At 48.1% G+C, this 14184-nt stretch overlaps 1 protein-coding gene across 1 annotated transcript in view; it reads right to left on the minus strand.

Annotated features, from left to right (window-relative positions):
* The window catches only part of Epb41l4b (erythrocyte membrane protein band 4.1 like 4B), a 149498-nt gene that overhangs the window by 100284 nt on the left and 35030 nt on the right, over positions 1-14184 (minus strand). The window contains exon 4 of the mRNA XM_013351915.2: positions 2866-2970. Within this exon, the coding sequence (XP_013207369.2) occupies positions 2866-2970 (105 nt within the window). The remainder of the gene's footprint in view (positions 1-2865; positions 2971-14184) is intronic.

Here is a 14184-nt window from a genome sequence, read left to right on the forward strand (position 1 = left end):
CCAGTCCATTGTGAGTGGTGCCATCCCTGGGCTGGTAGCCCTGGGTTCTACAAGAAAGCAGCTGAGCAAGCCAGTAAGCAGCAGCACCCCCCTCCAAGGCTGCTGCATCAGCTCCTGCCTCCAGGTTCCTGCCCTGCTTGACTTCCTGCCCTCACTGCTTTGGATGATGAACTGTTACATGGAAGTGTGAAAAAAAATAAATTCTTTCCCTCCCCATGTTGCTTTTGGTCATAGTGTTTCATCGCAGCAGTAGTAACCCTAAAGAAAGACAGTGGTTCTCAGGAAGCGACCGGAAAGGAACTGTGGGTGCCACTGCAGAAGGAAGATGCAAAGGCAAGCCGACTCCTTTACCCCAAAATGGAGTAAGGATAGACAGGAAGAGAGGCTTGGAGATACAGGGCAAAAAGCACAGGAGTTTGGGGCAGATGGCCTCCGTCTCCTCTGCAGGAGAACAGCTGTTAGACAGAATTGGTGAGGATAGGACTCGAATTCTGTGGCAGGAGCCAGAAAAGGAACCAACGGCACCTGGACACCTGTGAGAAGCTCGCACTCCTGACACACAGCTTGGAGGCTTGGACTTGGCTGAACCTGTGAGCTCTGCTGCAGACAAAAGACATAGGCGCTCATCTCCAGGAATGCTCAGCAGCCTGGGAGAAGCCACAGGGAAAACAGATGGGTGTGGTTCCAAGGGAGGTCAGAGAACAGCATGGGGGCAGGAGAACCAAAAACTGAGTGGGGACCAACTGAGTGGGGACCACTGCCTAGTCACTCTAGGGCAGGGAAGAAGTCAGGGAAAAGAGGAGCCTGGGGAGCAGGAGATGGGTCAGAAGTACAGGAACAAAGGAATCTGTGAGGTTTGCCGAAATGAGGTTTAAATGAGAGAAACGGGGTCTCTAGAATATGGTCGGAGTCAGCAAAGCGAGTCCTAAGTTCACCCGGGTGAAGAAAAAAATAAATTAGCCCGGATGGATGTGAAGGCCATGAGGGCAGAGGGCAGACACTCGATTTTAAGGAAGTAGACGGGGCTAGGGAGACAGAAAAGGAGAGGGTAGGATGCCTCCCTGGAACTCACCGGGAAAGGGAAGCTCCAGCTGAGAAACAAAGGACTCAGACAGCCAAGCAGGCAACAGTTGTTGCAAGGCAGGGACTCTACTGAGAGCAGACAGAAGCCCTAAGGTACAAAGGGAAGCAGTGGTGTCCGGGTGCACAGACACCCAAGGGATCCCTCCTCAGGATGATGCAGCCAGGAGCACCAACAGCCAGATTCCATCACCTCAGGGCTCAGCATCTCCCCAAGAGTCTCCCGCAAACCCATTTGCCAGGCACCAGTTTTGAACAGCTGCAGCTACATCATCTTATAGCTCTCCCCAGGAAACATCACCTAAGTGTCTCCTTCCACGTACGAAGAGCCTCAGCCCTCCAGCTCAGACACATTCCCGGAAAACCCAGCTTCCGAGGCGCCGTCTCACCCAGCAGCCTATTCCTCCTGACCCACACTTCTAGTTTTAGTCTCTGCGTGGTAGGTGTGCGCCCGTGCACACGCACACACGTGCACACAGGGGTGCACGTGGCGGGTAGAGGCTGATGGGCTTACTCCTCAGTCACTCTTCACCTTGTTTGTGGAGACAGGCTTTAGCACTGGGCCCAGAGCTCGCAGATTAACTAGGCTGGATGAGCAGCAAGCTCCGGGGCTGCAACTCTCTCCACCTCTCCCAGGGATGCAGCATTGCAGGTTTACAGACATGCGCTGCCACACGGCTTAACATGGGTGAGGAACTCTCTCCGCCTCCCCCAGGGATGCAGTGTTATGCCTTAACACACTGCTTGACACGGTGAGGAAATCCCCACCCGGAAACTCATGCCCTCCCATCTGCACTGCAGATCCGTCTCCCTGGATCCTTAATTAGCCTTAACCCTCCACCACCTGCCATGCTAGGTCCATCCAAGGTATCCACCACCTTCTCATCCACGCTAAGAATAGGGCCCGGTGTGTGACAGTCACTTAGCAAACACATTTGGAGTGCTGGATGCATCGTCTTTGAAACCCAAAGGGGTATCTTGTTGGGAAGAAGCACTGCAAAGTCACTCCTGCTCTTAGAAAAAGAAGTGCTAGGGGCTGGACAGATGCTCAGGGGTCAGCAGCACTGGCTGCTCTTTCAGAGGACCTGGGTTCCATTCCCAGCACCCACACGGTGCTCACAAACATCTGTAACTCCAGTCCCAGAGGCTCCAACGCCCTCTCTGGCCTCGGCCACTGCAGGCACGTGGTGCAAAGACATAGGCATGGACAGAACACCCTTCTAGCATAAAATAGTGTTGTAAAAAAATAAATAATTAGTTTAAAAGACCCGCACTGAGCTGTGCGGAGGTCATTTGCTCCAGCATCTGTCTCCAGAGGGCGAGGTGAGTCTTTTCTGACTTCCCATCAGCTCCAAGAGGCAAGGCCTGCTCTGACAGGTCCCTGAAGGCCCCCTCCCCTTCAGCTGCGCTCACAGCACTTGCTGTCTTCCCACACGGGTTCTGCCAGAAGGTGATGGATCCTCTTCAGCCACCACTGAGAAGATATCAAAGTGATTTTTCCTTCCACCCCTACATTAGCCGTGCGCCTATCGTGTGCCCTCGTGTTCAGCCATGTTTCCAGAAGACATTCCGGGCACAGCCTCCTGGTCAGTGGCTACCTCGAGGGTAGGAGGAGCTGACAAGCAGCCAGCATGCACTTCATTCGGGCACCAACACCACCTGCCAAGCTCATCGCCGGCAAACCATCTCGGTCTCACTCTTTCCCAGGTCAGTGTGGAGCGCCTGTGGCACTGCCGTTAGCATGAAGAGCCAATCGTTCTCGAAATGAATCCCAGCAAGACGTACCGTGACCTGGGCGGAGTCGAGGAACTGCAGACCAAAATAATCGGTTTCCACCAGGTCCAAGTGGTACACGATCTGGTCGAACAAATCCTGGCCTTTGGCATGTTTCTGGAAGACAAACAGGGACATGAAAATTAAGGGTATGATAGATGGATAAGAAACAATATTTTTAAGAATCCTTTTCTCTCCATAAATTGCATACATACATACAACTTTGTAAATCACTAGTCTTGTTTAAGTTAAGTAAGAATTAAAGACACTCAAATCCCGTGGGTTCCTATGAGATTACAGACCGCAGCGGAACACTGTCCACCCTTCTCTCCTTACAAGAAGGAGGCTGTCTGGATGCATGATCTTTCGGTAGGAAGCTTTGCCCAGACCAGGCAACCCGCAAAGAGGTGTGACGGGCTCTCCTCCAGCACAGCCACACCTGGGCTGGCTGTCAAGGCAGGCCACCTTAACAACTGTGCTAGTTCCTGTCAAATGGCTCGGCCAGTCCTCTGCTTTTACAGGGCAATCAACCAAAGCCCGGGGAAAAGAGAAGACCTGTCACAGTGCGCAGCCATCCAGCTAGGACTCAAACCCAAAGCCCAAGTCCACTCCAGGGTTCTGTGTGGTTTGCAGATGGAGCACGAACACGAGAGGAGAGGCAGATGCAGCGGCCACACCCGCTACTTAGAAACAGGCGTGACCTTGGAAAGCCACAGCTCAGGCTTCTCCCTCTGCCTTGCAAAAACAGGCTGGTGGCAGATGCTTTCCCCGCCCCCTTTTAGGAAGACAGAGATCTCCAACACAAAGCTGCTGCAAGAAGACTCAGACCTTTAGCTAACGAGGAGGCTTATTAGTACCCATGGAAGCAGAATGCAGGCATGTGTGTGTCTGATGCAATCCACACCACGGCAAACACATTTAAGCTAGGTGTCAGAGAAAACACTGACAAAGAAAACAAACAGCAACTCCGTCCAGTGACTGGGGAGCCAGCTCCTTATTACAAACACGGGCAATCAATGGGGAAGCAGCGGGCATCACCTGACCCTCCCCTGTAGGGAAGAGCAGGTAGCAGCGAACACACAAATCAACTCAAGACGGACCCGGCCTCAGCAGAAGAGAGAGAACTATGAAACGTCCAACACAGGCACTTCATGAGCGTGGCTGAGGGGGTGGTTGACGGGAGATGCCATCAACAGTATGAGCCAAGTAACCAGAGCAACAATGAACTAACTATATATTCACGAGTGAAGCTTCAGTACTTCAAAGGCACTAAGATGTCAAAAACTCGCAATGGCACTTTAGAACACGGGGGAAGTTTGTAAATCATATATCATCGTCACCCCAGCCCGTGGGGAAAATGTTCCAACACCATTCAAGAAGACCCAAATGCACAGATGCTCAAATCCCTCATACACATGGCGAGTAAGCTATGCACATCCTCTCACAGGACTTAAATCCTCCGGAGGACTCATGACACCTGAGACAGCACAGATGTTATGTGAAGAGCTGGTCTTGCTCCACGGTGCTGTCTAGACAATGACCTAATGTGGAGAATGTATAGAAGCATCTATACGTGTTCAGTACTGATGCAGTTTTTTGTCAGTCATTCGGCTCAGACAAGGATGCAAAGGGCCAACTGTGTCTGATAGAGACTTTTATCCAGAAAAAAAAAAAGAATTATTCCAATTCCATAATGACAAGTATCCAATTGAGAGCCAGCAGAAGGGTGCATACAGTCTTCTGAAGACATGCCAGGGTCCAATAGACACCTGGAAAGGTGAAGCATCAGCAGCCACAGGAACAGGCAAACCACAGCAACAAGCAGACCCCGTTCCAAGCCCACTCAGATGGCCACGAAAGACAAGACTTAAGGCCAAGTGCTGGACACGCTGCACTCCTCATATACCGCTGAAGGGGTAACAGACTGCAGCCACACTGGAAAAGGCACCAAAGGCCAAGTGCTGGACATGCTGCACTCCTCATACACCGCTGACGGAGTAACAGACTGCAGCCACACTGGAAAAGGCTCCATCACCTCCTGAAATGGTGACGTTCAGATGAGCACACGGCCTGGAGTTCTGTCTCGAGGCATATATCCAGGAAAAATAAAAATGCATGCTCACGAAAATGTTGTACATGGATGTTTGCAGCTTTATTCATTTATACCGAGAAGGCAGGAACTACTGGAATGGCCATCAATGGATCAAAATACAGAATATTCATTTGGTAGACTATTACTACATCATGAAAAGGACTGGAATATTGATGTATGCTACCACACAGATAGACTCAGAAAATGAGTGACAAACTCCCAATTTAGGTGGGACAGCTTCAAATTCCTGCTTCACTGAGAAGTCTTCCAAACACTCTAGGTCAATAGGCTAAAGATGGATGCCCCAATGTTACAGAAGAACTTTGGGTGACTGTTCAGGCAATCAGATATCTCTGTCATTTCTAGAGTATTGGAAATTGCTTGCAATACACTTCTCCATTACCCAGGTAATATTATATCCTTCTGGGATCTTGGATGGAGTTGAAGACTAGATAGTTATAATTATAGTTTTCCTTAGTTATGATAAGAGATAAATTAGATATGAAACTTTAGGCACAAAAAATAGAATAGATGGAGTATTTTCTTTAATTTTGCCAAATACAAATAGACTAAATATTATAACTATAATTCTTGCTTGATACCTGTTTTGTTATATGTAATTTTACATATGTTAAAGATAAAACCTTCCTTTTTAATTAGACAGAAAAGAGGATATGCTCTGGGATGCCCTCTGTAAGCTATGAATATGTTTTATTACCACTAGTTAATAAAGAAGCTGATTAAGCTAATAGTCAGGCAGAATAGAGCCAGGCAGGAAATCCAAGCAAAGATAAAGGGAAAAAGAAGGCAGAGTCTGGGAGAGGCCAACAGCTAGAGAAGCAAGATGTGAAGTAACAAGCCTCATGCCTTGTAATAAAATACAGACTAACTGAAATGGGTTCATTTAAGATGTAAAAGCTAGTTAGTAATAAGTCTGAGCCATTGACCGAACAGTTTGTAACCAATATTAAGCCTCAAAGTGGTTATTCAGGAACTGACATGGGGGAGAGAAACTTCCAGTTACAATTCTGCATCTACTAAAAGCCTCTGGACTGCACACTTAGAAGGTGATGAACACCATGTGAATCCCAGTAAAGCTATTAACATACTAAATACACGTTTCCTTTATTGAAGAAATTCAATATGTCAAATAATCAGAAATGAGGACACTGCAACATCAATATTTCATAGTCTGAGTGACTGCAGAATGGCAACTCCCATCCCATCAGGTAATCAGGCACTGTGTCCCCATGGCAGAACATCCCATTTCCTGAGTCAACAAATTGCTTCAGTCTCTCCACAAAATCTAGTCTAGAAAAAACCTCTAGGAACCCCATCATGAAAAATACCCTAATACTAGTATAGGAAGGAGAAGAGATAGGGTATGGAGAGGCAACCCTAGGTTCGAAGGGACTGTCTTAGAAAATGCAAGGTCAAAACACACGAACACACTGTCTAGGATACACACTTGGATGAAGCTTCACGGTAGAGGGCAAAAACAACATCACAAGGTCCTGGGTTCCAATCCTCAGCATCCACAAGACTACAGATTGGACTCTCTCCTTTCTGGACCAACTCCTCTGAAGGCAACAACAACAGAAGCAGAAGGCTAAATGTACAATGAAGGTCTCTACAGTGCATCCCACTGGAGAGAACAATCCAGCTAACATCCCAAGCACAAGGACAAAGGACAGTGGCCCGCCAGCATTCCAGATGGTGCCCTACCAGTAGAGAGGACAATTACAAAGAGTGAGATTAGTGTAAAGAAGTAAAGGAGCTTTGATTCCAACTACATAAAAGCACATGCACCGTAGGACTGGCAAGATGGCACGTGGATCGAGGCACTTGCCGCACAGGCCTGACGCCCTGAGGCAGAGCTCTGGAACCCAAGTAAAGGTGGAAGGCGAGCATCATCTCCATAGAACGGCCCTCTGGCTTCCACACAGACACCATGGCACATATACACCCTCCCCCTGCCACATGCACCAGGCACATACGATAATAATAAAGTGTTAAAACATATGCATTGTATATTATGAACTGCTTTATAAAAACAGGATATTTCCTGAAATAAAAATAGACATATCCAAATGGAAAACAGTGAATGTTTTCCATTAAACTTCTCTTTAAAACTGACCTTTGGACAGCTGTCAGACAACAAATACGATTGGGGGAGGAGGAGGGGGGAGCCCAAACTCGGGCACTCTGCCTTCTTGCCCATAACAAGCAATCCTCAGGATATGTTCCCTGTTGCTCTCCAGTGCAGTCAGCCGCAAGCAACACCTGCTATTGTGGAGCCAAGGCTTCATTAAGGAGTTCCTAGTGGGACAGAACTAGTTAAGAAAGGCTTTAGCAGCAGGACATGGCAGAAGACCTAGGCCGGGAGGAAGCAAGAGACCATGCTCGGGGCCCAGATGGACTACCCACTGTGACATGAGGCAGTTCATAATGCCCCCCAAACCACTATCCCCAACCCAAACTTGTCCTATAAGTGTCCACATGGTGCCCTGAATATGTAGGGCCACAAAACTCAAGCAGCCCCAAATGCAGTCTGCACCCCACCTGTGCCTCTCTGCTCGGATTCAAGACTTACCCTCCAATATATAATCTCATCAATCACAGATTATTAACAGATGCTGCACAGAAAACAGGGCCAGCGCACACCTGCACTCGACTTCATTCCCAGCACTATTCCTCCTGGATCCTTAGTGTAGAGACAAGGGAAGGAACCTTTTCATGGGAAAGTGATCCCCCCGTCATGCCAGACCCTCCCTTAGTGGATCCAAGGCTGCCTCCTGTGTAGCTGAAAACACTATCAACTGTGTTCCTAACTTATCTTCTGCTGGAATAATGAATCCCCAGCTGCCCTTGCCAGCTTCACAGAGAGAGGGGACGTGAAGGCAAGACCGGAGGGGTCCTCACAGCAGACGCTCGCGGGGTCACTAGAAGGATGAAGATGGGAGGGTTGAGGGCACTGCACTAGAGCCCACTATCTCTCAGACCTCAAACCTCAAGAGGCTCCAGATAACTCAGTTTACCTGTTCTGTCAAACACCTCATCACATGGAGCAGGGTTATGCTCCCTCCTTCCGGTCCCACAGTTAGGAGCATGCCTGTAACTTTACACGCGATTACTTTGGGGTACAGCTGTCTATGCCCCCCACCTCACCCCTCCTTCAAGTGAGCACTCCCCGAGGGCACGACCTAGTGATGCTCGCCTGAGTAATCACATCCCTGTCCCTCCAAAGCACAGAGCCCAACTGTCACACATCAGACCCTACACAGGTGAGGCATAGGTGGATAACCAGGGAGCCATATGGTGGGGTCTGGGCTCAAGAAGGAAATGCTGGGGAAGGGCTGTGCAATGGCACCAACCACAGACTAATGGCGCATCACAAGCGGCACGTCTAAACACGAAAACATGCTTGTTGCAATATTTTCCAATTTTCCAATCCTGTATTCCGCGAACCAGCGCCTAGGGAACCAACTGCACTTCCAAGGCCATTTACCTAAACACGATTTTGTTGCAATTATGGGAAGTGCTGTCTAATGGTTACCACAGGAGATAAGTTACTGTGGAAGCCATTTGTGATGCTCTGAAATAAACCAAGTCTTCCCAACGGTGCCAGATTTAGCCGTTCACTCATTTAACAAGCATTTGCTGATCGTTCATCAACTTTCAATCACTCGTCCAAGTCCTGGAGATGTAGCGGCGGGAGGAGGGGTTAGAAACCGAGAATGTGGGTGCGCGCACCTGTATCCGAACCTTGGCTGGTGGAGACAGGGGAGTCAAGGGCTCAAGGCCATGCTCCGCTGTGAGTTCTAGGCCAGACAGGGCTACAGGAGCTCACGTCTCAAAACAAAACAGAACAACAACAACAAAGCCAACAACAACAAAAACCAGTACAGCAGCGAATGCCCTTGATCCCACTATCTGGGTGGCAGAGGATGGTGGTTATGTGGACCAGCCTCGTCTACTGAGCAAACTCCACACCAGCAAGGGCTACACAGTAAGACCCTGTCTCAAAATACAATTAAAAACCCTGGGCTGGAGAGATGGCTCAGCAAATTTAGGAGTATTTGCTGCTCTTCCAGAGGACGTGAGCTTGTTCCCAGTAACGTATTAGGGAGCTTACAAGTGCCTGCAACCCCAGCTCCTGGTGATCTAACACCCACTTCCTGCCTCTATGGGTAATGAATGCACTCACATGCACAAACCTACACTCAGGCACATAGACACAAGTAACAAGAAATAGATACATAGGCACAGAGATACAAGTAATAAGAAATAGATACATAGGCAGATAGACACAAGCAATAAAAAATAGATACATAGACACAAGTAATAAGAAATAGATACATAGGCACATAGATACAAGTAACAAGAAATAAAAACAGAACTTACTTTCAAAGCCTAAATAAATAGTCTGAAACCAGGATAGCTACTCCCTGCTCACTGCAGGGAGTCCTCAGCAAATGAACACTTGCTGAGCATCTAGGTTGTGAAAAGCAGCTTAGGACACACACACACAACATGTACCTTCTGCCCTCTGAGGCTGCATGTCCTGAAAGGGACGCCATAGTCAAGCCTACGGCTCTAGAATGCAGTGATGCTGTGCCTATCACCAGACTTACATGCCAAGCTGCCCCCCAATACTGCCGGCTCTAGCAATCTCTGCCTTGAGTTCTTGCAGCCCTAATTATTTTTTAATATTTATTTATTTATTTGCATTGGCATTTTGCCTGCATATATGTCTATATGAGGGTGTCAGATCTTAGAGTTACAGACAGTTGTGAGCTGCCATGCAGGTGCTGGGAATTGAACTAGGGTCCTCTGGAAGAGCAGCCAATGGACTTAACCACTGAACCAGCTCTCTAGCCCCACAGCCCTAATTTTTATGCTTCCCACCTCGACATCTCATTTTTCCCAAGGACGAGCAGCTTTGATCAGTGTGCCTCTTTGTAGCAGCACCTTCTGATTTGACGGGAGCTGAAAATAACAAGCTCGTTAAAAGCTGCAAGGAGTCCACAGTTGCCAACCAAAGCTGGGGTGGGCAGGCAGGCAGACAGCTACTAGGGAAAGGCAGGGACTCTGCTGTCTCTGCTAGCCAGCCGGGAGGCTACTGTGCTGACTCATAGGTTCCTAGCCCTGTTTCTGATAAGGGAGACTACTGGGCGGCTGGCGTTTTCACTGCGAGCCCTAAATAAAGGAACTACGCGACCTTTGATAAGATACCACTGGCAATGTCTTACTGCAACCCACCCCAGCTGCGATGCAAACAGGTCAAACTTAGTTATAGATCAAAGACAGCAGGAGTCAACCGTCCAGATCTCATCCGTCTCCAAAATAGAAAAAGCCAGGCTTCCCGGGTAGACTTCAAAGGAAGAGGGAAGCTAAGCTGTGCGTGCGTGCTCAGTGAGTGAGTGTGTACTTTCTAGTTGGGAGCTGAAGTGGAAAAGCACAGGGTCTAAACAATGAGAGCGACTGCAGGAGCCCTCTCAATGCACCTGCTCCACATCCGTCACACGGCACGTCCCTGTGTGCCCCTCTTCCCTTCCATCTCCATCACTTCATACCCAGGCGACAGCGGTGGCCCTGAGGGGTCCCAACACCTCTAGGTTTGCATCTGCCCACTACACCCTACTACCACTGCTACTGCATCTCTGAGAGAAGCTGTTATTTGAGACGGCTTTCTCTGCTCCAAAGAACCCACGGGGGGGAAGAAAGCGCGTGCGCCCTCCAGCATAATCAGGGACTTTGCGAAACCATCCTGGCCCAAATTCTGAGAAGTTCTGCCTCTCCCTTGGGCCCTACAAGTACCCTGAAATCCGGTCAAGTTCTGAAGCCTGACGCCCTCCAAATACAATATCCATGCCGCCTTCCGTAGCAGCCCTGCCTGTACAGTCTGTGTCTTCTCTCCTTCGCCTTAGGTTCTCTTCTCCTGCCCCCTTCCTATCCTGACTACAGCAAGTCAAACCTGGGGCCAGCACCTTCCCTGCTCATCATCTGTCTGCTGCCTTCTGGAGTCTGGAAATTGACACAAGTATTAGCGCCAACATGGACTAAGGAGAATCCTCAGTTCCACGAAAGCTTTCAAATGGCCCACTGTTTCAGAAGTCTGATCTCGCCATTCCAATGGCGAATTTATAGAAAAGAAAATACAGAATTTTCTATAACTGGCTGGAACCTGAGAGCAAAACTCTTGTATAAGCATCACCCCTGACCCCAGAACCCCTGTCATCTCTAACACCCATTATGACATGGGTGTTTTATAAATAAATCATATCCCACCAGGCAGTGGTGGCGCACGCCTTTAAGGCCAGCACTCAGAGACAAGTGGATCTCTGAACTTGAGGCCAGCTTGGTCTACAGAGTGAGTTCTAGGGCAGTCAGGGCTACACAGAGAAACCCTGTCTTAAAAAAAAAAAAATCATTTCCCGTTGTGGCCTCTTCTAATGAAAATCTATTTATTTACGTATTTTTTTGTTTATTTATCTGTTTTGAGGATTTTTTCCTGGGGGAAGTACCGAACTGGGGATCAAATTCAGGGCCTTATACATGCTAGGAAATGCCTTATTTTATTTAGATGGGGTGTTACTAGGTAGTCCAGGCTAGAACTATGGTGTTTCTGCCTCTACTCATTGAGTGCCAAGATTACAGGCATGTGCCACCTTGTTCTTTTAAATACAAAATATAAATAAATTTTGGATTCCCACGCAAGGGTAAAAACAAAAACAAAAACCTTAAAATAAAAAAAAAACAATTTTGCAGGGCTGGTGCTCAAACACAGGACCCTGAACAAACGAGGCAGGCGCTCCACTGAACTGCCTCCCAGTCGCTATGCCCCTCATTTCTGAACCTATGAACAGCTGGGTTTTCTGTGTGTTTTCAAATATGCTACCATTAAGTTTCACCATCCTTAAATTGGCCTGAGATCTGTTGTGCGTTAAGTACAATGAGAGTTGTGCCTGTTATTCCATCTCTCACTGACCCATCTCACTTTTATAACGCAGAAGTGCCATAGGCAAAAAAATAAATAAATAAATAAAAAATAAAAAAGGGGGGGGGGCTGGAGAGATGGCTCAGTGGTTAAGAGCATTGCCTGCTCTTCCAAAGGTCCTGAGTTCAATTCCCGGCAACCACATGGTGGCTCACAACCATCTAGAATGAGGTCTGGTGCCCTCTTCTGGCCTGCAGACATACACACAGACAGAATATTGTATACATAATAAATAAATAAATATTTTAAAAAAAGAAGTGCCATAGGCAGGCCCGGGGTTGGGGGGTACCCGAGTACTGGACCCACAGTGCCTCATTAAAGGCCCTGTTATAAATGCACAGCTGTTCTAACAGCCTGCACCCCGTGCCTCTGTTGGGTCACATGCTGCACTAGAAACCCAGTTCCACGACCCCTCCAGCAGACTGAACACGACCTTCACCACTCTTGAGAAGATGGCAATGCTCTCGTGGGCTCTGTCAATCTTGTTCATAGCTGTATCAACGAGAAAGCAAGGGGGATGCCTGCCAACTGGTGCCCCACCACCAAGACCTCTCACCTAGACCTCCGGCCCCGCCAGGACACCCTAACATCATGTGCTTTGAGTCAAATGCTTACCACAGCACAAGGTGTCCAAGGTCTAACAATCCATCAGAATGAAGACTGAGATTAGTCTGGTTTGGGATTTTTGTAACCCTACTTGATCTCTAAAGATCAGCTTCCTTCTCTAACGTGTTAATACCCCCAGTCTAACCTGTCTCAAAGCCCGGCCCGGGATCATAGCTGGCTTCATGGCTGCTCGTTCCCAGAAGGCCCTGCCTCAAGGCTAGAGCCCACAGTTTCTAGGAAGCACTTCTTTCATGTTAGTCACCGGCTCTCCCAAGCCCTGCTGCACTTGTCAGTTTTCTCTCTCTTTTTGCTTGTCTTTCCTTCCTACCTTCTGTTAGCAGAGCTGTTGGGGAAAGAAAATAGCTCTCTTTTAGAGATCCACTCAAATCCCAAGTGACCCAAACAAAGCCAGTTCAGAAAGGAGATTTCTTCATCGTAGCCACGTACTGATCAGAAGAGTGTGTACCAGTGACACTGGCCCCCTCCACCCCAAGTCCACCTTCAGGATCCTGACATAAGGTTAAGGTTCAAATGGATAGGGAGGCAAGAGTTATACACAGCCAAACGGTCCTGGTCAAGTGTGGTCCCACCCGCCATCGACCCATCCATGCCTGGTCCCAGTCGCTCCTGCCAGGTGTCGTCAAGAAGGTATGAAATGTCGTCTAACTGACTGGCACCAGGCTTCAACATTTTCCTTCTCCCAACCTGAGGTTCCTGGGGAAATTCTAACTCTTAGGGGCTATTGTTTTAATAGTCTGATGGCCAAAAAAAGAGGCGAGAATGTCTCTTCAGGATATCTCCATTCCTGCAGGACAGCTGCATCTTCCCCACCTCTACTTTTTCCTTTTCAGTGTGGAGATCTATCTCTACGGAGCCTCCACTTGACAGTTTTCTAGGAACCTTTGTAAAAAAGAAAAAAAAAAAAAAACAAGCTCTGTGATAGCTACACACACAGCCCAATTGGCCTAGGCATGTCCCCTAAACATATGACACCTAGTGGGGAGTGCTCAGGTCATTGGGGACGTGCCCTTGAAGGGGTTTATGGAGCTCTACCCAAATCCCATCTGTTTTTGCTTTCTGGTTCACACATAAATGTTTTTTTTTCTCTGCCACCTGAGCCTACCATGATACGCACCTGCTTACTACAGGCCCAAAGCAATGGGACCAGCTGCTGTTAGACTATAACCTGCATAAACATAGGCCAAAATAAAGCTTTTTCTCTTGCAAGTAATTACTTTGAATATTTTGTGACAAAACATAGAATAACTAGAAAGGTCCTCATTGCCGATATAGCTAAGTCATCATAAACAAAGAAGATAAAGACGTCATAAACACAAACAACTAAAATTACCAACTAAGTCACCCTGGAGGAAGAAATACTATTTCAGCAAGTAGAGAGAGATCAAGATCTCTCAGAGATGAAGATCACTTGCTGCTCTTGCAGAGGGCACCCAGATTCAGTTCCCAGCATCTACAGGGTGGCTCGCAACTGTCTATAACTCTAGTTCCAGGAAATACAACACTGTCTTCTGACCTCTGCAAGCACCAAGCATGCACATGCTTGCCACCCTCTCTCTCTCTCTCTCTCTCTCTCTCTCTCTCTCTCTCTCTCTCTCTCTCTCTCTCTCTCTCT

The sequence above is a fragment of the Microtus ochrogaster genome, linkage group LG5 (genome assembly GCF_000317375.1).
Source record: "Microtus ochrogaster isolate Prairie Vole_2 linkage group LG5, MicOch1.0, whole genome shotgun sequence".
Classification (NCBI taxonomy): domain Eukaryota; kingdom Metazoa; phylum Chordata; class Mammalia; order Rodentia; family Cricetidae; genus Microtus; species Microtus ochrogaster.